This window comes from Andrographis paniculata, unplaced genomic scaffold (genome assembly GCF_009805555.1).
Source record: "Andrographis paniculata isolate CXL003 unplaced genomic scaffold, ASM980555v1 Contig55END, whole genome shotgun sequence".
NCBI lineage: Eukaryota > Viridiplantae > Streptophyta > Magnoliopsida > Lamiales > Acanthaceae > Andrographis > Andrographis paniculata.
The window spans coordinates 237,923-259,436 of NW_026137590.1; the positions used below are offsets into that span (position 1 = coordinate 237,923).

The 21,514-nt window shown below is 38.0% G+C and overlaps 6 protein-coding genes and 1 long non-coding RNA gene across 9 annotated transcripts; 4 read left to right on the forward strand and 3 right to left on the reverse strand.

Moving 5' to 3' along the window:
• Positions 1-70: 70 nt before the first annotated feature.
• On the forward strand, positions 71-1,377 carry LOC127256175 (protein TRANSPARENT TESTA GLABRA 1). The gene has a single exon (XM_051282027.1). It carries the CDS (start codon positions 128-130, stop codon positions 1,127-1,129), a length of 1,002 nt encoding a protein of 333 aa, XP_051137984.1. The 5' UTR covers positions 71-127; the 3' UTR covers positions 1,130-1,377.
• Positions 1,378-2,772: 1,395 nt separating this feature from the next.
• Positions 2,773-4,067, forward strand: LOC127256177 (60S acidic ribosomal protein P1-like). Its single transcript, XM_051282029.1, has 3 exons — positions 2,773-2,935; positions 3,033-3,254; positions 3,814-4,067. The coding sequence occupies exons 1-3, from the start codon at positions 2,867-2,869 to the stop codon at positions 3,862-3,864; spliced, it is 342 nt and encodes a 113-aa protein (XP_051137986.1). The 5' UTR covers positions 2,773-2,866; the 3' UTR covers positions 3,865-4,067.
• A 438-nt stretch (positions 4,068-4,505) lies between these two features.
• Positions 4,506-7,815, reverse strand: LOC127256176 (NDR1/HIN1-like protein 26). The gene has a single exon (XM_051282028.1). It carries the CDS (start codon positions 6,299-6,301, stop codon positions 5,669-5,671), a length of 633 nt encoding a protein of 210 aa, XP_051137985.1. The 5' UTR covers positions 6,302-7,815; the 3' UTR covers positions 4,506-5,668.
• Positions 7,816-7,916: 101 nt separating this feature from the next.
• LOC127256174 (two-component response regulator-like APRR3) lies at positions 7,917-11,927 on the reverse strand. Its single transcript, XM_051282025.1, has 8 exons — positions 11,260-11,927; positions 10,468-10,629; positions 10,236-10,366; positions 9,995-10,141; positions 9,733-9,901; positions 9,357-9,627; positions 8,506-9,247; positions 7,917-8,321 (listed from the first exon to the last, which is right to left on the reverse strand). The coding sequence occupies exons 1-8, from the start codon at positions 11,483-11,485 to the stop codon at positions 8,208-8,210; spliced, it is 1,962 nt and encodes a 653-aa protein (XP_051137982.1). The 5' UTR covers positions 11,486-11,927; the 3' UTR covers positions 7,917-8,207.
• An 866-nt stretch (positions 11,928-12,793) lies between these two features.
• On the forward strand, positions 12,794-15,270 carry LOC127256181 (ribosome-binding factor PSRP1, chloroplastic). The gene is made up of 5 exons (XM_051282036.1): positions 12,794-13,320; positions 14,273-14,416; positions 14,496-14,753; positions 14,830-14,938; positions 15,016-15,270. The coding sequence occupies exons 1-5, from the start codon at positions 13,033-13,035 to the stop codon at positions 15,129-15,131; spliced, it is 915 nt and encodes a 304-aa protein (XP_051137993.1). The 5' UTR covers positions 12,794-13,032; the 3' UTR covers positions 15,132-15,270.
• A 585-nt stretch (positions 15,271-15,855) lies between these two features.
• LOC127256179 (subtilisin-like protease SBT3.3) lies at positions 15,856-19,167 on the reverse strand. Of its 3 annotated transcripts, XM_051282035.1 has the most exons (10): positions 19,012-19,167; positions 18,837-18,934; positions 18,659-18,756; positions 18,371-18,529; positions 17,620-18,284; positions 17,455-17,534; positions 17,124-17,366; positions 16,913-17,027; positions 16,645-16,834; positions 15,856-16,550 (listed from the first exon to the last, which is right to left on the reverse strand). In XM_051282035.1, the coding sequence occupies exons 1-10, from the start codon at positions 19,141-19,143 to the stop codon at positions 15,982-15,984; spliced, it is 2,349 nt and encodes a 782-aa protein (XP_051137992.1). In that variant the 5' UTR covers positions 19,144-19,167; the 3' UTR covers positions 15,856-15,981. The 3 variants fall into 3 exon arrangements, with proteins under 3 accessions (XP_051137992.1, XP_051137991.1, XP_051137990.1); XM_051282034.1 differs by having other exon boundaries at positions 16,645-17,027; positions 18,837-18,928; XM_051282033.1 differs by having other exon boundaries at positions 16,645-17,027.
• On the forward strand, positions 16,850-20,457 carry LOC127256182 (uncharacterized). The gene is made up of 4 exons (XR_007839787.1): positions 16,850-16,990; positions 17,090-17,554; positions 17,644-18,523; positions 20,163-20,457. It is a non-coding gene; the product is annotated as an uncharacterized LOC127256182 (long non-coding RNA).
• Positions 20,458-21,514: the final 1,057 nt, after the last annotated feature.

Genomic DNA, 21,514 nt, shown 5'->3' on the forward strand with positions numbered 1-21,514 from the left:
CCACGTGGCCCATCTCCAGCCGCCGGTCAAGCCGCTGTGCGTTGAACAGATTCAGTGCTGCGGCCATGAAATTCCATCCCCGAAAGCTCCCCACTCCCCTCCCGATTCCCGATTCCCCCCAAATTCCATGGATCCGCCGGCGCCGGATTCCCAATCCCGACCGGAGAATGTGGTTTCGTTCGACTGCTCTTACCCCATCTACGCCATGGCGATTTCCGCCGCCAACCGCGGCCACATCGCCGTCGGCAGCTTCATCGAGGAACTGAACAACCGCGTCGATATCCTCTCCTTCTCCGACGAGTCGTCGTCGATCAATCTCCTCCCCTCCCTCACCTTCCAGCACCCCTACCCCCCTACGAAGTTACTCTTCCATCCCTCCCCTTCCTCCTCGCCCAACCTCCTCGCCTCCTCCGGCGACTTCCTCCGCCTCTGGGAAGTCAAGGACGCTTCAATCGACCATGTCTCGACGCTCAACAACAGCAAATCGAGCGAGTATTCCGCTCCCCTAACTTCATTCGATTGGAACGAGTTCGAGCCGCGGAGAATCGGTACTTCAGGTATCGACACGACGTGCACGATTTGGGACATCGAGAAATCCGTCGTTGAAACGCAGTTAATTGCTCACGACAAGGAGGTTTACGACATCGCCTGGGGCGAGGCTGGGGTTTTCGCTTCAGTTTCCGCCGACGGTTCCGTGAGAATCTTCGATTTGAGGGATAAGGAGCATTCCACCATTATCTACGAAAGCCCTACGCCTGATACACCTCTATTAAGATTAGCTTGGAACAAGAAGGATTTGAGGTACATGGCCACAACTTTAATGGACAGCAACAAAATTGTGATATTAGACATCCGATCTCCAACAATGCCGGTGGCTGAATTGGAGAGGCACAATGGCAGTGTTAATTCGATTGCGTGGGCACCCCATAGCTACCGGCACATATGCTCTGCCGGAGATGATGCTCAGGCCTTGCTATGGGAGCTACCCACCGTCGCTGGCCCCAACGGGATCGATCCGATATTGATGTACGCTGCTGGGGCTGAGATCAATCAGCTGCAGTGGTCCGCCGGCCATCCGGATTGGATCGCCATTGCATTTGGTAACAAGATGCAAATGCTCAGAGTGTAGAAGCAAAGGGATGAAGATTATGACATAGGGGTGAGTATATGTATATGTATATACTTTCCATTTGGATTGTGCTATCTATCTGTTTGATAATGGCTGTTTGGACAAAGGGTTATATTTATTGTGCTTTACTTATGTTGTTGTGATCTTGGGCATCATTTGATTCGTTTCCACTATCAAACATGTGGTTGTTTATGCAGCAATGAATGCTCGACATTGATTTGTGTCCCAAGATTTATGAGGTTTTCTTGGCTTCTGCTTGCCCTAGCTTACAGTAACATTGATATACATACAACATACATACATACAGCTGGTTTTTACATTCTTGATTGATTGGTGTTGATGTAAATGTAATGTTGTGTGTTGTCTGGTGATTAGATCAGTAGATGAAAAAGATTGGTTTTTGAGTTTTGTGGTAGAAATTGTTGTTGTTGTTGGAGCCTAGAAGCTACCATGAATTGCTGACAGAACAGAACCTCATTGCAGATTGATTCACAATGTGTAGGTTTATAAAGCCAAAATCATTCACATTATTGAAATGTATAAAGCTTACTTAAAAGGGTTTTAGATGGATTTCTTTTTCTATTTTTTAAAATGTGATTGAACCAGTGAAAATGGTTGTGATGAGATAGAAGAAACAGTGTAGCTTTGCTTTTCAGACTCAGCCCATTCGATTTTAAATAATATTGGCATAGAATGCTTGAATGTTATACCATGAACATGAATATGAAATGAAGTGGAGACCAAATCCTCAGCCCCATTACCATTACCCTAGCCCAGAGCTGTTATTTGCTGGACAAGCCGACTCTCGACTATTCGTTATTTGAACTTGACTTGAATATGTTATCAAGTATAGGCTACATTTATATATATTTTTAATTTTATATAAAGAATTATATTTACATTTTGCTAACAACAGTACAATAGAAATATAAAAGAATTATTCTTAAAACTCATTTGTCTCTTTTTTTAATCAATATTATTTTTTATAACATTGTGTTTTAGTATGATATAATATTTTATTTAAATTATAAATACAATGAAATGAAGGACTAAATTGATAAAAGAAATAAAAATGGACGGATGAAATATATTGTATTAATAAAATAGTATAATTACATCAATCCCGTGGACGGATGACCTTCGGATCTTATCTACCACACATTGTATGTTTCTAGTGTGACTTGTCATGTCGGAGACCTATTGCAGTTGCATTGCATTTGATAAAATATTTAAATGGCTTGTTGAAAAGAGAAAATTTTGGATAAGCATTTTTTGTTTTTGATATTTATTTTTACATTTTTTTTTAAAAAAGAACTCATTATCTTAACTTTCCATTCTATGTATTACATTCAATAACTACTTATTTAAAAATATATAACAAAGTGAAATAAATTCAAAATAAAACTATATAAGAATTCCTTACTTCTTTGATTTGATTACTCACAATATCGGCCCACTAAAACCAACTCTAACGTTAATAGTCCAACAGGCTTGCTAAGCATACAAGTCTATGTTAAAAAAACAAACAAAATATAACGTATGCTATTTTCCAAAATATTGGGATTATTTTGATATATTTTAAAGATTGTGGACCTTTCTTAAATAACCACAAAGTCCAGGGTAAGTTGGCAATTAACGCATCCAACCTTGTATAAAAGGAGGCCAAAACCCTAGCCCTCATCAGATTCGTCGCCGCGGCAGCAGAAGTTCACATTTGCAAATCTTCAAGATAGCAAAATGTCGATCAGCGAAATCGCTTGCTCCTATGCTGCTTTGATTCTTCACGACGATGGCATCCCTGTCACGGTGATAATTCTTTTCTGCTCGTATATATATGTGTATAGATTCAACGCATATTGATTGGAATTTCTTTCGGTTAATTGATATTCTTATTTTTGCTTAGGCGGAGAAAATCGCGAAACTGGTGGATGCCGCTAACGTGACCGTGGAATCTTACTGGCCGGGTCTCTTTGCTAAGCTTTGTGAGAAGCGGAACATTGAGGATCTTATCACGAACGTCGGGTCTGGTGGTGGTGGTGGTGCCGCAGTCGCGGTTGCAGCACCTTCCGGAGGCGATGCTGGTGGTGCAGCCGCTGCGGCTGCCCCTGCTGCCGAGGAGAAAAAGGTATAAACATTTATTTTTCCTTTCCACGAATAAATTTATTATTTTTAATTTGACTTAGGTTTCTCAAAAGGAAATGATTAATGGTTAAATAATCCAGAATATGCTCTGATACAACCATTGTTCTAATTCCTACTCGGATCCAAAGTAGTTTTTAATTGTTAAATTACTCCCTTTCGTTTTTGAGCTGTTAATTCCAGTTTATGTACATCAGTGTATCTACGCGTGTACCCTTTATTTGGATCGAGGAGCTTGAACACAGATGAATGATTAAAAGAAATGATGATAAATTGTTTCTAAACGTTAAAACTCTTTTTAGTCTAAGCAATTTGCTGATCTGTGCAAAAATAGCTAAGTTGCTGTTTTCTACTATGACTTTTTAAATAAAATGATTCCAACAACACAATGAAGTTGAGTATGGAGTTTATAACTTCAGAGCCCTGTATCTTAATTATCATCCATCAGTGTATTTGTGTTTAAGGATGAGTCCTTGTAAGATGTTGCAGTTCATTGGTTTGAATGCCTGGTTTGCATTTGTTAACAATGTGCTACTTATTTGCAGGAGGAGAAGGAGGAGAGTGACGACGACATGGGCTTCAGCTTGTTTGATTAGAGTGGTTTTACTTTTTTAAAAAGACTTCATGTGATGTTTTAAAGTTTTGAACTTGCATTTAGTTATTTCCTATTTGGTTAATGAATACATGAGCTATGTTTAGATGATGGATTCTTACGAACCTGCTGCTAAGCGGTTGTCTTATCAACATATACCATGTTGGCCTTGGTTATTTAATATTTTCTCTGTTCTTTTTGATGGCTTATTTGTGTTTCCTTCGTTCTCTCAAAATCCTCGATACCTTTATACCTTTGTGGTTTGGTAATGTATGTTGAGTCATAAGTGATTTCCTTAAAATTTACGATATAATGTAGAATCTGCTGCATGATTACAAGGCTTCATTTCTGAAAAATGGATGCTCAACTTGTTTTGAGTGGGTGATCATCTCTGTATATAAATGAATTGCTAATGTTAAAGGGTTTTTTATAGGTTAGTTTGCCTGGTTGTCTCATTTGTTCATGATTTTCACTCATTGTAATGATTTGTTGCCTGAATCTTGATTTAGTATGTTCTTATTCATCATCAGATCTGACAATACGATAATTGTATAGATGATGAAACGTCAGAAAATAAGGAAAGAACAGAAAAGATGTGTTACAGAGCTTGATCGTCTTCAATATTTGTACTCTCAATTACTTTATTGGACTATGTAATTTTTTCTAGATTGATTTTCTAATTTAAGTGCTCTATTAGCTCCACGGTTTTAGCCAATTGTTTGGATTTATTATTGTGTGCTTCGGGCCATTTTGCTGACAATGACGGCCTGGTATTATTCTTAATTCGGGTCCAGTAACATAGGCCCATTTAGGTATCAAATTGTGGGCCAGCTTTATTTTTGGACAGCCCATTTTTACAAACTTGGGCCTACTGATGTCCTTTTTGGATAATCTGTTTGGGCCTTGTGGCTTGCATGCATCGCTTTATAAAATTATTGGGCTTATTGGCCCATTTGGTATTTACTTAGACCCTCGTTTTGTGACAAGATCCCGTTATAGGTGGAATGCAATTATGGAGCAATTGGCATATACGGGCGACATATTGTATCTAGTTTGGGAGGGAAATTTAGGTAGAATGTATTTGGATCTTTATTACACTCTAAAAAGTTAATTAGCTTTTTCCCCATCTTTATCTTCAAATTAGTGCCAAGGAGTAGCTATCTCTTCCGTGGGCCCATTTTATTTCTTATATTATTGCTTATGCGTGAAAATGAACGAGAAGGACCCCAATGTGCTTTTTACACGAAGGGTGTGTTTCTTCCGAGGATTTTCTCCCAATTTTTTTTATTTTTTTGAGTTAATATTAAATCAAAACACCTATTTTTTTTTATATTATATTAAAAAAATAATTTTATATTCAAAATATTATTTCGACATCTATTTATATCACATCATACACTGGTCAAATTCCAACTCAAAATCTAAACCTTCCAACAAACACACCCGAAATAGATATTTTTTTGGTTTAATACATATAAATCTTTTGCACATGAGTAAATAATAATACATGGAAGGGTATTAAAGAAATTATATTAATCTTCTCAGTCAAGAACCATTTGATATCAGTAGATACATTTCCTTCCTTTTATCTATTCCTTTTTCACCTGTGTATATCCATCCTCCAAAATGTTTTGTATGTCATCCACACCCCAATGCTAGAAAAAAAATAAAAAAATACTGTAATAGGCATCACTCCATAACAGAAAAAACCAAGTCTTGATGTAAGATGTGGAGAAGTTTCTTATCTATATGTACTATCACCTTCAAGATGTATATATATATATATATATATATATTCTAAATTAGCTTCAAATTGTGGTGGAACACTGTGACCCTTGGTTGGAACTTAAGGGAGGAGCAGGTATAGTTCCAAATGGCATAATAGCTATACAATTTACAGTGAACCTATACTTCCCTGAAACCCAAGTTCCCACTTTCCACCTGAGCCTTCCCATCACCTTAAAACTTATGGCCAATGTACCCGTGCCCTGATCTAGCCGAACATCGTAAGCAAAAGATGGTGGCACAGGCTGCTGATCTCCAACCAATGATGCACTAAGCAGGTTTGTTTCTTCGTGCTCTTGATAGAATGGAGAGATGGATGTTTCAGGAGTTATGGTTTGGCCTTTGTAAGATGCATATAGTAAGAACTCATCATAGTATATTCCAACTCTTCTGTTTGGATTAGTGGATAGGAGAGTCAGCTGAATGGAGGAATTCAGCATCGATGGACCCAAGAGGTTTAGCTGATTAATGTCAGCTTCTTTAAGGGAAAACTCAGGCTTTGTAGGATGAAGGATGAGCCAAACAAGAAATATGAAAGATAGTAGTGAGAGGAAAACTGTGGATAAAGAACATAGGAGCTTCTTGTTGAACTTGGGGAAGTTGAATTCTTCCCTGCTGGCACAGTGCTTGGGAGAATTTTCATTTATGGGAGACATTTGTAGAGAGAGATAGGTAGAGAGAGAGTGAGGAAGAAGTTTTCCACAGCAAGGAAATGGAGAAAGAAGCAGAGATGATGGGTTTTTATAGCTGATTTTGGTTGGAAGTTCAAATTATTTTGATGTAGCTATAAAATTTGTTTAATCCACTAACTTATGGATTCACCACAAGTATATCCTACACTGATAAATTACCACTTTCACATTTAAGACACAGGTGTGGACAAACTTTGTACTTGTGAGTGTTCTCCATTAGTTTACAAGTGTTATTTTGTTTGCAATAAGTGAAAACTTCTTTTATTATTTTGAGAGATTAAAGCAAGCACTTTTAAATATTACCTGCAGCACTTAGTGGGACATACTCTGTCTTGAGGGTCATTAATAATACCAATACCAATAAATCTCTTGAATTAAGGATCATTCATGCATATACTTCAAATTTTCTGTTGACAATGATAGGTATTCTTCTGCAAGATTCAAATGGGATCGATTACGTTTCGAATTATTGGGGCATAGAAAGTCAATTAATACTTTTTCTAAGAGAGGAACAGCCAGCCAGCCAAGCCATAGCTTTTTCCTTTGAAAATATTATATAGTTAAGTGAGAAAGTATGCAACTGTAAAAGGAGGGTTTCTCTAACAAATCTTCTTGCTTTCATTAAGTGAAATGATTATTTAGAAAATGACAAAAGTATGGTAGTGCTAAAACAATCAGAGCTGTGAGAAGGAAGTGAGAGAAATGGAGAATCTTGGAAGTAGACTTTTTCATAGCCCCTAAAACTGAGGTTCATATATGTCCCATATTCAACAAACCGTTTTCTTTTGAGTTAAGGTAAAGATTAGCTGTGGTCTCATGTAGCAGAAGGTGGTTTTTTTAATTTCTTTCATTTGGGAGTTTGTGTATGTACATATTGTATAACCATATTATTGACTCTGTCCTTGTGTTGGTCCTACTCTTGCTTCATTATTTGCTCCTAAAAAAGGAGGATGAAAGAAATTCAAAAGTTCAGAACAATTTTCATCATACATTTTTGGCCTTAGGAAAGGCAAGGTTTGATTGAGAGTGGCAAGGGGCCATTGTGTAGAGTGTCTTGTTGAAGAAAACTTTGCGTGCATACTCATATTTCTTTTACATATCGACCCTTTGCTTTTGCTTCTTCAATCATGTTAAAATTAGTCTAGCCCACTAAACCTTTTTGGAATTTTTGGCCATTCACACTTTTGGTTCTGGACCCATCCCAAGGGTCCCTTCTTTACATTACTTGCATGAGTAAAAGATCTTTGCCTTTCTTTATTGTACAAACATCTTTTTACCATGATTTATGAGATTTCTTTTGGTCGTATCTTTTTCTTCCATAAATGAATGTAATATAAATACAAATGAATTAGTGGGGTTGTGGTAATTCCACTGTTTAGTGGCTTCCATTGATTGAATTGGAAGCTTAAAATTTACCATTATGATCACTTTTCTGGAATTTTAACTGTTCCAATTACTCAAATCTTGTGGATCTCTATGCAGCTAGGTTAGTTACTATGTTCTCTTTTACAGTGTTCCATCAAGAATGAAAAGCAAAAGTATTTGTGGGAACTAAGGTTAAGAAGCTCTACAAATGAAATGAAATGAAAATATATTTATTTGATTTACATAAACCTATGGATGTGAGTTACAAACTACATAAACATATATTGGTGGTAAGAAACAGCTCCTAACTGTATGCAACGCCTAATAAAAAACCAACATATAACAGCTACAATGTCGAGATAATTCAAGCGCGCAGGAAACCCCTAGACAAGACTAACTTTGATCTCTAACAGAGATGTAAAACTAAATCATACAGGCAAGCCAAAAGCTATCAGTTCAGTCTACTTCTGCCAAAAACATTTCGTGTTAGATGCATTTGGAGTAGCTAACCTGTTGATGTGTTCCCTGCAGGTTGTGGATGGGGAAGCACTTGACGAACAAACTGTCCCTTTACACGTGGACGCTGCTCGGCTAGCTTTTTTCTGCTTTCATATCTGACCTGTCAGAAGAAAAATGGAACAGGTCACCACATTTTGTATTGGAGATCATATTTTCTGAAATTATAGTGCCATTTTTTAATCTATGGATGATATGATTTCTACCTCAGGAGCAAAATTTGTTGCTCAAATGACATGCAAAAGCTAAAATTTACAGATTATTTCTTAAATGGAACATGATTATACCTTCTTTTCAAAGCATCTGTCTTTCCTCTTCTGGCGGAATTTTGTAAGAGCTGCTTCTCTTTGGATGGATCGGTGGGAGGATCCTTCGAGAACAGGTAACCTCTCTTCATTACCACATTCCGATGGTGCGGTCTTGAAAATTGAAACTGCATCGAGTTTTCCATGGCTTCCGGAACCTGTACTCTGATTATGGCTCATATTACCGTTACAGTAGCTGCTACTAGCACTCTGATCATTTTCAGGTGGAATATGCCTCTGGTCCTCCAACTTTTCGCCAAGCTTGGCCTCTGTCTGATCAATGGATTTACTGAGTTTTAGATCCACAAGACTAAGAAACTGCTGAGAAGTTGAGGGCCGAGAGTTTGCTGGATGGAATGTATTCAGCTGAGAGAGAGGTCCTGAGCAGTGTGATGCACCTTGAGAGCCTGATTTAACAGAATAGATGGAAGGCATCACAGAATCATAGGCACTGGTCATATGATCAAACCTTACACCCCTAAATGGAATCGGGTGAGATACTTCTCGACAGTGGGAGTATGGGAAAGTCTCGTGCTGTTGCTGGGTCTGGACTGTAGCTACAGAAATCTGTTTTGGAGAGCTTGACGGTGGACAACATATCTGAGAATTCAATTCAAGGATGTGCCTGGATGATCGTTTCTCCGGATTGGTTTTGTGGGTTGTATGTTCATCACACGAGCTAGGCAACATAGAGTTGTGGAGCTGCAATGACTTGTTTACATACCTGAGTAACAGTTAGTTTAGTGAAATAATTAGATGCAACAAATCAGGAGCCAGAAGAGATAGCAACAGCAAAAGAAACGAAGTAAAGAAGATGATGCAGATTAAGTCACCTTGAGAAGGGTGAAGCATCAGAGTGATTCAACTGAGGTCGCAGCGACAGATCCAACGGGGGCAGTGCATTAAATTTGTTGATAACCCCATTCAAGGCAGAATTTCCGACAGTTTCTTTGAGGTTATTGTCGAAAGTGCCAATTAAGTCAATAGCCACTGTAGAAGACTTCTCAAGGACATCATTATATTTAGCAATGCTGTCACCCGATTCCCAACCATGACGAGGAGTTTTTGTTGGTTGTATTGTGGTTCGATCAGCTTCCAGTGATTCTGTTTTTAAAAAAAATATAACAAAGAGGCAGAATTGTAAGTATTCTACAATCCATGGAGGCAAAAGTGCAGATGGAAAACACAGAACACCAGTGAGAACATTACCTCCATTTTCATCGTCGTGCCTTCTCTTTCTACTCTCTTTCCGGCATTCTTCTCTTGTAAAAGTATTAATGTTTCCTTCTAACAAACATTTGCCTGTTTTGAGCAGTGAAATATATTGATCGCATTCGACTTCTCCTTCTGCCTCCACAGCTGGTCTTGTGCTTGAGCTCTGCAGTTCAAATGGACAGATTTTACATCAATTTTGAATCCCGACAGATTTCGTACACAGAAAAAGAAAAAAGAACAATGTTAAGAAGAATACCTGAGCATCACTTCCTTTCTCAAGACAGTGGTTATTTCTCCCAACAGATGACATACGACCACTTGAATGATTACTAACAGCTGGCATTTCATCCTTCCCTTGAGCTACACTCTCATCTGGAGGCCCCAGGCCAACCCCGGTGCTCGACTGCATCAAGGAATACAAAAAAAGTCCAAGATTGTCAAAGGAAAGAAGCAAAAACATCGTATTTACGTTTGCAGAAAAGGATAAATGTAATTACAGCTTGTTTCCTCCAGACATGCTGCCACAGATTCCTTAGTTCATTTTTCCTGACAGGCTTCACAAGAAAGTCAGCTGCACCTCTCAACATGCAGTTGTAAACTGTGCTCACTGAGTCGTGCGAGGACATCACTGCATTACACCATTACACAGTGGTTAAAACAATCGGCGTCTTGGATATATAGTACAACAGAATAAATAGTTCATAAATATGGGAAGAATTGAACACATACTTATTACTGGAATATTTTTGCAGGATTCATGCTCCATGATCAAAGTGAGAAGTGCATATCCAGAAATTGATGGCAATTCGACTTCCGTCAAAATGAGGTCGATGCTTTGAGGCCTTCCTTTCAGTAGCTCCCAAGCTTTCAAGCCATCCGGAACTGCTGCAACTGCTCAAGAAGAAAGTTAGAATTCAAACATCTATAGCTATGCATACAAGAAAACTAAATCAGGACAAACATTTGCTGTCAATCATTCAAGCAGGACAGGACACATGTTTTCTTGTCCAAAACAAAATCTGCTTTGGCTTGACGATATGAAAACATTCTTAGACAATTTTGACATCTTACATTTTGTACTGTATGACAAATGACCAAAATGAGTCGATTTCATCTAAAACATGGCCGGCGAAACTCAAACTTCTGATCCTATTTTTGCCTGTTATGCTGTAAATCTATGAATTATGTCAACCAGAATATCACACAATACAACTTCAATGGTTAAAGTGGAACAAGATCGTGAGATAGAACATATGTAATAAGAAATTCACTGCAGTTCAATCAGGTAAAAGTTGAAATTGCAGTGACTAAGACCATTTCTTCAGAATTTTTATGCATCGCAATAAAAAACAAATTATTTCACTGAAAAAGTTTAATCATGGAAGATGCAGCGAAACATAATTAAGGAGATCAGCTGATCAACAAGTACCAGCATGAACTTTCACGAACTCACAGATCCAAGAGATGAAATTCTCAAAATTCCAAATCCCTAGAACAACTTGAACCGATGAAAAAGCTAACCTCTGTAACTACATTTTCTGAGCAAGGCAGCAATGATCTGCCTCGTAGAATCATCAGCTTCCACGAGCATCACTCTCACCATTTTCGGAAGAAACCTTTCCCAATTCACAACAGAAGAGTCGCCGGCCGCCGCCACAGCTCCGCTTCCGCCGCCTCCTGCCGTGTTTTTCTTATCTTCTACTTGTAATTCCATTTCCACTTCACTGTTAACCACGAGTTCCCCCATTTTTCTCGATACCAAAACAGCTAGATTTCAGCGCAGTACTGTATTCCACAGAGGATGCAAAATTTGCAAAATACGAAATGATTTTTGGAACACACTTTTCAACCCATCCTAACAGAAATATCTGCAAATAGCAACCACCACATTTCTCGAGTTCGAATTCTGTCTCGATCCTGAGCTCTTCTGACTTCAACCTTCACCCATCTGATGGCTCAAAAATTCCTTCTGCACAAATCATGCATGGCCGCTCTTTGTAGTATCGTTGAAATATTCCGCGGATATATATTTGCAGTCCACCCCCTAAAAAATCCAAAATTTTACTTCCACACCCGAAACTTGACTCCTATGAGCAAAGTCAGTTTCCAAGATGAGATTTTTAGCTACAAGAAAAGTGGAAATCTTTGGTAATGTAACTACTTTGGGGTGTGAATTGCTAATAGACCAAACTATTTTGAGTAGGGGTTGAGACAAAATATCTTGTAGAGTCCCATGAATGGTCCAAATTTGGCTATACCTTGTTCATATTTTTAAATAAAAGTCATAAAAAAGATGGTGTTTTTTTTATTCCTCTGAACATCGTGTTGTCGTTGCTGCATTTGGTGGTGCAGATTTATTTGTTTGATTATATCAATTGACATAGACTTGAAACGAGTGGACAATATTGAGCACCAATCCAGTTCGAATAAAAAATACTGTAAGGAAGATATTTATTGGCCCTACAGAGATAGATATTTTCTGGGGCTCAAGGATAAGCCTTTGACACGTGGCTGTGTATAGCAGTTGAAAGATCTTTTTGTTTGTGGATTTTGAGCTGTCCATACCAAATGCCTGTCTTCTTCATTACACACATATACATACATAAATATGTTTAATCAATGGTGGGATCAAAGAAATGGAAGAGCCCCACAGACTTGATGCTCTCCTATACGTATATTATAATTCAAACTTGCTTTTCAAGATCAATCATGTGAGGATCGATTCAATTCAATTCAATTCATTTTATTTTGATCGTGTGGCTGAGAGTGGAGGACTGGAAAGATGTTTTGTGAGCCACAGATTTGTGCTGTGTTGGTTTCTCTCTCTGCACAAAATATCTTTTACTGTATTTCAAATTCAATGGTGTCTTCTCGTATACTTGGAAAAGAAAGGATGGGATATTTGGATATTTATTGTTTTTGTCTGGGCAAAGTCCAACCAGTCGCCATGTCCTGCCTGAATCATCCCTATCACCCTTATCCCATCATTCTTTCATTCATTAGTACAATTTCCTCATCGCCATTGTTGCCCAAAATCCTAAAACTTTTTCCTTTAGTTGTAGTGCAAATAAAAATCGTGTCTTTCTCCCATTGTTCTTATCCTTTTCTTGAACAATAGCTCTGCCTGGGCTGCTGTCTCTTGGCCCACTTCACAACACGGGCCCCGAAAAATAATGAAAAAAAAAAAGGAAAAACAGTTGACGTGGAGGAAGAGTCTGGATAGAATTCAATCAAAATCTCTCCACCATAGCCACAGTGCCATTTTCATGAATACACATCGCTGCTGATCAAGAAATGGCTACTCTATTTGCTGCTCCTGCTCTACAGAAGAGTTTCAATCACCATCGCCATGCTTATTGCTCTTCTTTACAGCTTGCTTCATTGCCTAAATTCACTTTTTCAGATGCTTCTCATCCCGTTTCAATCTCTTCGCACAGCTCAATTTTTCTCGGCTCGAGTTTCTTCACTGCCCATCAAATGGTGGTTGTCAGAAATGGCATTGTTAAGTCTTCTGGGGTGAAAATGTCATGGGATGGCCCTCTTTCTTCTGTGAAATTGATCATTCAAAGCAGGAATTTGGAGGTACCCTTCTCTTCCCCTTTAAATTTTCGAATATGAAGAGTATGTAGGCCATTCGATTTCTTGATTTTGCTTGCTGTTCATCAGCTGGACTTGAATCTGTAAACAATTAACAAATTGGAGTTTTAAGCACTATGATTAGTTGTTGGCAATTGAGAAAGTTCTAAATATGTCTTCAAATTTTGTGAGCACAATGCTGCTAGGGTTCGCGTTGACACAATTCTATCTAACTAAAACAATTAGTTTCATTCTTGTATTCATCTAAAACTTGTTCATTTTTTCTTTTGCCAATGTAACAGGAATTTCAGTTTCATATTTAGAATATGATACGGTATCATACCAAAATTTTCTTCGGGAATATACAAAGCCTGTTACATGTTGATTTAGATGCTTCTATCAATGATCCTGCTGCTACCTCCATGTCATCATTGCTCCTTCCAACTCCTACTTTCGATTCTAATTTCGTTGCGGGCTAGTCGTGTTTTCGACTCTAACTTTGTTCCGAGCGAGTCTTGTTTCTGATTTTAATTTTGGTGTGAGTGAGTCATATTTTCAATTCTAATTTCGTTATGAGCAAGCCCTTCTTCCGACCCTAACTCGGCTGAGAGTTCACTTCAAACTCTAACGACGTCGAGAGCCCTGTTTTCGATTATAACAACATTGAGAGCCCTATTTCCGATTCTAACAGCATTGAGAGCTCTGCTTCCAAGTTGAATTCACGGCTACATCACTTTCGGTAAATTATCCTGGCTACATCACTTTTGGCCACTCTAAAAACTGGATGATCCTGCTGACTACATCAATTTCAATTACTTTTGGCAAACTCAAGTTGATTCGATCCTATATTGAGTATTATATTTATGGCATTTGACTTACTTAACAAATGTGTAGGATTCTTCGACTTATTTATGTTAAATACGACTGATAAAATTCAGAGGCTTTTTTGAACCTACAGTTAACTCCTGCAGTGAAGAGCTATGTGGAAGAGAAGGTGGGCAATGCAGTTTCAAAGCATAGTCATTTAGTGAGGGAAGTAGACGTTAGGTTGTCTGCCCGGGGCGGGGAGTTCGGGAGAGGTCCAAAATCGCGAAGATGTGAGGTGTGATGGATGGATGTCTTACTATCCGAACATCACATGATTACTTGTTATCTTAAAATGGTTGCTACATAAATTACAGGCGACGTTGTTTACGAAGAGGCATGGAGTGGTTCGAGCAGAAGAGGATGCAGAGTCACTCTATGCTAGCATAGACCTGGTTTCATCAATCATTCAGAGAAAACTGAGAAAGATAAAGGAGAAGGAATCGGACCATGGCCGCCACATGAAAGGTTTCGACCGGCTCAAAGTTAGAGATCCTGATGCACTTGCAAATTTGAAGGATATAGAGACGGTCCCTAGTGAAGGAGATGAGCAGGAAGATACTGTGATTGATGAGGTTCTCTCTTATTGTTGTTTTTGCAAACTCTTACATACATGAGGCGTTTAAATCCAAATCTGCATTTTCTGTGTAGATTGTTCGCACAAAGTACTTTGATATGCCACCGTTGACTGTTAAAGAGGCGATCGAACAGCTGGAAAATCTGGACCATGACTTCTTTGGCTTCCGGAATGAGGAAACAGGTAGGGCATTCGAATGTTGTTCTTACAATGTATGTCTGTCCTTTGAACAGCGCTGTTGATGTAATGAAATGTTGCAGGTGATGTTAACATTGTGTACAAAAGAAAGGCAGGAGGCTATGGGCTCATTATTCCCAAAGAAGACGGGAAAATGGAGGAACTGGAACCCGATGCAGTTAGATCAGCTATGAATTAACAATGAGTGCCTGAAGCTATGTCAAATTTTGTATCAAATGATGTAACTATGGAAGTTGAAATTTCCCAAATACACAGATGGCTTTCTGCGCTGCGTTCTACATTCGTCGCTGTTTTACGGATCTTGTTTTCTGTTTAAATTACGTAATAGTTTACTAATCATGTCAAGGATTGAGCTTGTTAACAACACAGTAGGTACTTCTCATAGTCGTCAATCCGAAGAACAAGTGTACAGGAAGACGTGCAAATGGAAATACAAGCCAGCAACGGTATGCATCAACTGTTTGATCTTTATTCATATTTTTTTCTGCTTTTCTTCAGTACTATATCAATTACCATAGACTTTTGGGAACACAATTTTCACAACTATAGGGATGTTTATATATTGATCAGAGTTATAACTGATGGCATTTCACTGTTTCTGCTAAACATCCATATACAAAATTGACAACGTTAGATACTAATGCGGTAGTCGTAACCCTTATTGCAGTATGTCGACTGTTGGTGATGATTAGTTACTGTAAACTTGTGGATGGTTTCATCCTAACAGGAATTTATGGATCGATATTGATCAGGCTTTCAAAATGTGGTGGCATTATGAAAGAAAGCTCTGTTTCTTCAACATACACTTTTTATGTAGTTCTTGATAACATATTAGCTCTTTTATGATTCTTGTTCTTTGTTTACATTGCGTAATAGTTTACATATTTTGTCAACGATCGAGCTAGTTAAGGACTTAGTATGTTCTTATCATAAACGTCAATTTGAAGTACAAGAAAACATTCGAATGAAAAACAAGGCAACAATGATATCCTTATTCAGATCTTATTATGCTTTTCTACTGTTCTGTATCATCTGTTGTACACTTGTGGGAACACAGTTTTAACGGATATAGGGATCTTAACGGTATGAATGTTATCAGTCCAAGTAAGGCTTCCGAAATAGTATTCTGTAGTGACCTTATGGAAAGTAGTTATAGTGACAGTGAAGCTCATCTCCCTGACCTTAGAACTAAAATGCAGATGGCTAGGATTAACTTTTACAGAAGTACCTGCAGGAGGAGAGACGACAGCCGAATACATAGAGTTGGGATCTCCAACATTTGTGACTGTTCTTGTTACTGTAACTGAGTTTCTGAGGTTTGGAACTGTAATGGAAGGAAGGTTCAGATCCAGGACAGACTTATTCGAACCACGGCAAGACTTTCCCTTCCCTGTAAGTTGATCAATGGCTGTTTCATTGTACCCCATTGCACATAAGTAGTCGACATAATCTTGTTTTCCCATGTCGTACACCAGGCCTGGATGGCTCGCTGCGCTAGGATTAACAATCCCCCCGCCATAATCAAATGGATCAGCCATTTTGTATATTCCTGCCTTCGCGTAAATTGGCTCTCCTGTATGAGGGTCATGTGTCCATGCTGCACATTTTTTATGATCATCGACTTGAATTATATATATATACACGAGAAGGATGATTTCAACTAATGAATTAACTGTTGCATATATGCTTACCTGTTGTGACGAGTGCAGACCTAACGGCAGCTGGAGACCAGTGTGGATGCAATGATTTGAGCAGAGTCACTATTCCGGCAATGTGAGGGGCGGCCATGGATGTTCCTGAATCAAATCTGTATCCCCTTTTGTTTGTTTCTGAGGGAACGTACGCTGCTAATATATCGACCCCTGGCGCTGCTATATCCGGCTGCATCGACAGACACTTGTAAGTAAAACATACACTCAAATATTTAGTATCTAAATAACAGAATTGGTGTGTGCATACCTTCAGAACTGATGGGGAAAGAGAGTTAGGCCCACGCGACGAGAAGGATGCAATATAGGTGGAAACTTGGTCGCCGGTGTAAGTCTTTGTAGACATTATCTTTACCTTCGGATCCCTTATTTACATCAGTCAAGAAATCGAAATATTTCATGATCTAATTCTAAATCATTTGGTCAGATCAAGAAGAGAAGCAGCAGCGTAATCCAGTTACCTTGTCGAACGAATGTAATTAAGTATTTGAGTTCCAACATCGAAACTAACTAAAATGCAAGGAAAATCGGTGTAGTATGTTGAATAGAAATCAACATTGTCTATAGCAGCTATGAACCCCAAGCCACCAGCTCCGTTAACTACATTTGCTGCTTGGATTGCATTGACTTCATCGCCTTTGTTGAAGCAAAGTACCACTTTTCCTGCTACCCAGGTATCGTTTTCTGTTAAATCTTCACAAAGTCTACAAATTCGAGATATCTTTGTGACTTAGTAAAGGAAAAGACAAAAGAATAAATCCTTAATAGCTCGATGATATGTACTGCTCTTACGATTGAGGTAAGACATCAGTTCCCTTTTTGTGAACCAGTTCAAGAAAGCTTGTATCTTTTCCGTAGTACATTGACTGTCCCTGCAGAAAGAACAACGGCTGTAAGCTGATTCTTTCTGCAATGTTTTTACGATGGTTGAAAATTTGAAATCCCAACAGTACTCACAACAAATTTCTTTTTGTTCCCCAGGGTGATAGGTGTCGGAAATGATCTATCTATGGTACTTGCCGCTACAGTTATTACCCACGGTGCTACATCTTCGACTGTTTGTCGCGAAGGCCCTTCATTCCCTCCTGAACAAACGACTGTGATCCCATTGGATACAGCATGGAATGCTCCATAGTAGATAAGATCACGCCTTTCGGTTTCTGGATAAAGTGGATAATCAAATCCCAAGGATACTGAAAGTACGTCGACTCCATCATGAATGGCCTCATCAAAAGCTTTAAGAATGTCTGCAGAAACACCACCACCAAGCCAAGTTGCTTTATAGATGGCTAGCCTGGCTCGGGGGGCGCCCCCATGGAGAGTGCCATGAGCCAGGCCATTGAGGCTCACGTTGCTCACAAAAGATCCAGCCGCAATGCTGGCACAGTGCGAGCCGTGTCCTTGTGAGTCCCTAGGCGAGAGGATGTCGCCGCTCTCTGTAGCATTGAATGGTTCGTCAAGAGCTGCAAGGAAACCTTTGATGAAGTAACGAGCCCCGATGATTTTATTGTTGCAATGTTTGGCAGGATCGAAAGCAGCTCCTGCTTCACAGTGGCCCTTCCATTTAGCCGGGATTTTGCCAATGCCTTTGTCGCTGAAAGATTCAGACTCCGGCCACACTCCTGTTTTCATTGGAGACGAAGAGCTTTCATTCATCAATGGGGTCAGAAGCTGATCATAAAGTACAGAAACAGAGGAGGAGAATTACCACCGTCGATTACACCAATTATAGCACCTTCTCCTTGATCGGCATCGTGCAAAAGATTTGGCGCTGACGATGTAGGCGACAGGCCAAGAAAATCCCAGCTCCTCGTAGTCCTCACCTTGTAAAATTGATTCGGGATAACCTCAACTACACCAGGTAACTCTGCAGAAATACATACTTTCTAGTTATTAACTTTCTTGCCTTAAATAATACCCCGGGATTTAATAATGTTTGAAGAAACTATATCAGACAGCATGATTCATTAAAAAGAAAAAGTGATGAATCTAAAACCAGAAAAAGCTTGAGCTTGAGTTTTTGTCATCTTGGCAGCAAAACCAGAAAATCCATGTTTGTAACTGTATATCATCGAGTCGATCGCAGCTTCTTTGCTGCATGAATTAGGGACAGTTCATTATGCCGTGATGAAAAAACTATTTTCTTTAACCTAGTCTATCTATGTTCACAATACCTTCCAAGAACTGATGCCAACATTTCATGATGGGAATCCGTAATTAGCTCCACGTCTCTGTGCTTCCTTTCTCCCATATACACAATATAAACCTGTTTCTGTTTATCGTTTGTGAAAATCTCAGGAATAGAAAAAAGAAGCATGTCGATCATATTATAGACTAATTTCTACTCACTTTGGTCCCAATATCTTGAGCAGCTACAACACTATTTGCAGCATTGTTTAGGAGTAGTGTACTAAGTAATAGAGAAACAAGTGCAAGAAACGAGAGAAAATTAATGTTAGGTAGAAGTGAAACTGCCCTCATTTTTCTTTTGTTGTCATCTCACTCTTCAAGCACCACTCGTTTATATAGAGATCATTTTTTATGAGACGAAATAATTTATACATTTTTCGTCATCATTGTATACGTAAATCTTGCATCACTGACTGTGCTTTGACTATTATTATGAAAAAGTGGGCGACAAGATGATCAATCATACGGACTCCTGTTTCTTCTAAAAAACCTCTACTAATAATTCTCAAATGGCTGCACATTCACACCATTACCTTCTTGTCTACTATTGGTTAGTTCCGACGATTATAGTCAGAGAGTAACCTTAGGACCAGTCAGATATACGGAAAAAGAAGTAGGAAATGATAAGGATAGACAACATAAATAGGTGCAAAGTGGAATCCTAGAACATTGCTAAATGGTGTAAAAAAGTTCTTGTCTCCATAATGATCGAGTAATATAAATATCCTGTCATAATACTATGTAGTGGAAGTATAGGGCCCGATATCCCTGTCGATAAGCAATATGCTTTTTGTGTGTGGATACCCTTTGATGCACTTCTCTTTTCGGGCATTATTGTAGTACTGTGATGCTATTTTATGCAATAGTTCCAAAACAAAATGGAACTACTTTTGTAGTCTTCTTACAAATTTATTGAATTTATCCTACTTTTGCTTGAGAGCTCTTATTTTCTAGTAATGACCAACATTATTAGAAATTGTGGTAGGAACGCAAGCTCTTCATTTGTGCCCGATATAGAATGAAAACGATGTGTAATAATTCTAAACCCCGTGTTTTTTTATACTGCACGAACCTTAATTTTCTTGTTGACCTTCATGTGTATCGAAATATGCCTTGAAGAGGATTTTTTGTTAGAAAGCATGGAGTTTCCGCATTTAAGAAATGAAAATTGATTCGAACCATCAAATTAACTGCACGAACAGGCATAAAGGTGCATAGAAATCTGTATATGACTACTACACATCCATGTTTCATTGCTTCTGCTAAACAATATTCATGTATAAAACTTATAACATTGGATGCTAATGCAGGTAAATTGTACATGCTTTATTGCAGTATGTCGCTGTCGACTGTTGGTGATGATCAGTTACTGTAAACTTTGGGTAGTCTCGCTTAACAGGATCAGGTTGATCAGGGTCTCAAAATGTGGTGGCTTTATGAATAAACTTCTCTTTCTTGATCTTAGTGTTAAGCAAAAATATACATTGTAGAAGAATATGGAGAAACAAGAGCTATTAAGTTTGATCGAAAGTGTACTCAAAAAATAGTTATTCGTTATAAAAGAAAATGCATTTTCTTCTACCATCACCTAAAATTGATGCCTTCAAATTTTAGATTGCTTTTTGAATTTATTCTCGATTTGTTAAAGTATAACCGGCCATGATCGTTTGTATATGATTGTTGCAAAATATGGAGAAACTTGTTGTGTGTAAAATGTAATGTTTGTAGCATTGAGGAGATTGGTTTCTCCATGAAAAGGATCATTCATATCATCAATAGTCTTGGCATCTTCTGCAGCAAGTCAAACCCCACTAATTATCGACCAAAAAATTCCAAGAGAGGAAAACAGACCATGAGATGAGCATGTGTGCATTCCAATAATTGTTAATCATGTTTTATATTTTTTCCAATATATTTTAAAATATATATATTTTTTATAAAATTAATTTATAATAATTATAAATAAAAATTTATATGTTTATATTATTACATAAGGCTCTATTTTTTTAATACTTACTTTTAAATTGTAATTTTTAAAAATAATAATAAACAATATAAAATATTTTTTATAAAAATCAAAATTTAAAAAAAAACAAACAAATCAAATACTTATTGCAAAAAATAAAAATAAAAAAAAAATTAACTTGATATAATAGACCTTATAGTTTACTAAAATATAAAATTTTAAAATTTTTTAATTATATATATTACACATTAATTAAATAAATTATTTTCAATCTAATTTCTAATTTAAAACAAACAAATTTTAGGAGAAGCAACCGTCATCCATATATTTTATTATTTTTATTTTTTTCCATTTTTTAATAAATAGGAAATCCATACAAACCTAAAATTGATGTTTATCTGCGCTGGATAAATTAAATTGGAAACAATACTGAAACAGAAACATCGGCGAAAGAATTTGATTACTCGAGAAAAGAATACATCAATTATAATACATCATGAAGATTATCTCTTGGTGAGTGAAAAAAATTAGAAACCCTAGACGGATGGATCAATAGGAAACAAAAGTCTCGAAGCAGTGAACTCCATCAAACTCCGGCGCGAACCTCACCGGTCTCGTCCTGCGCCGACCATCGGTCGACGTCTTCTCCTTAGCTTCCTCGCCACGGCTGATGCAGCCATCATCGTTACTTTTATG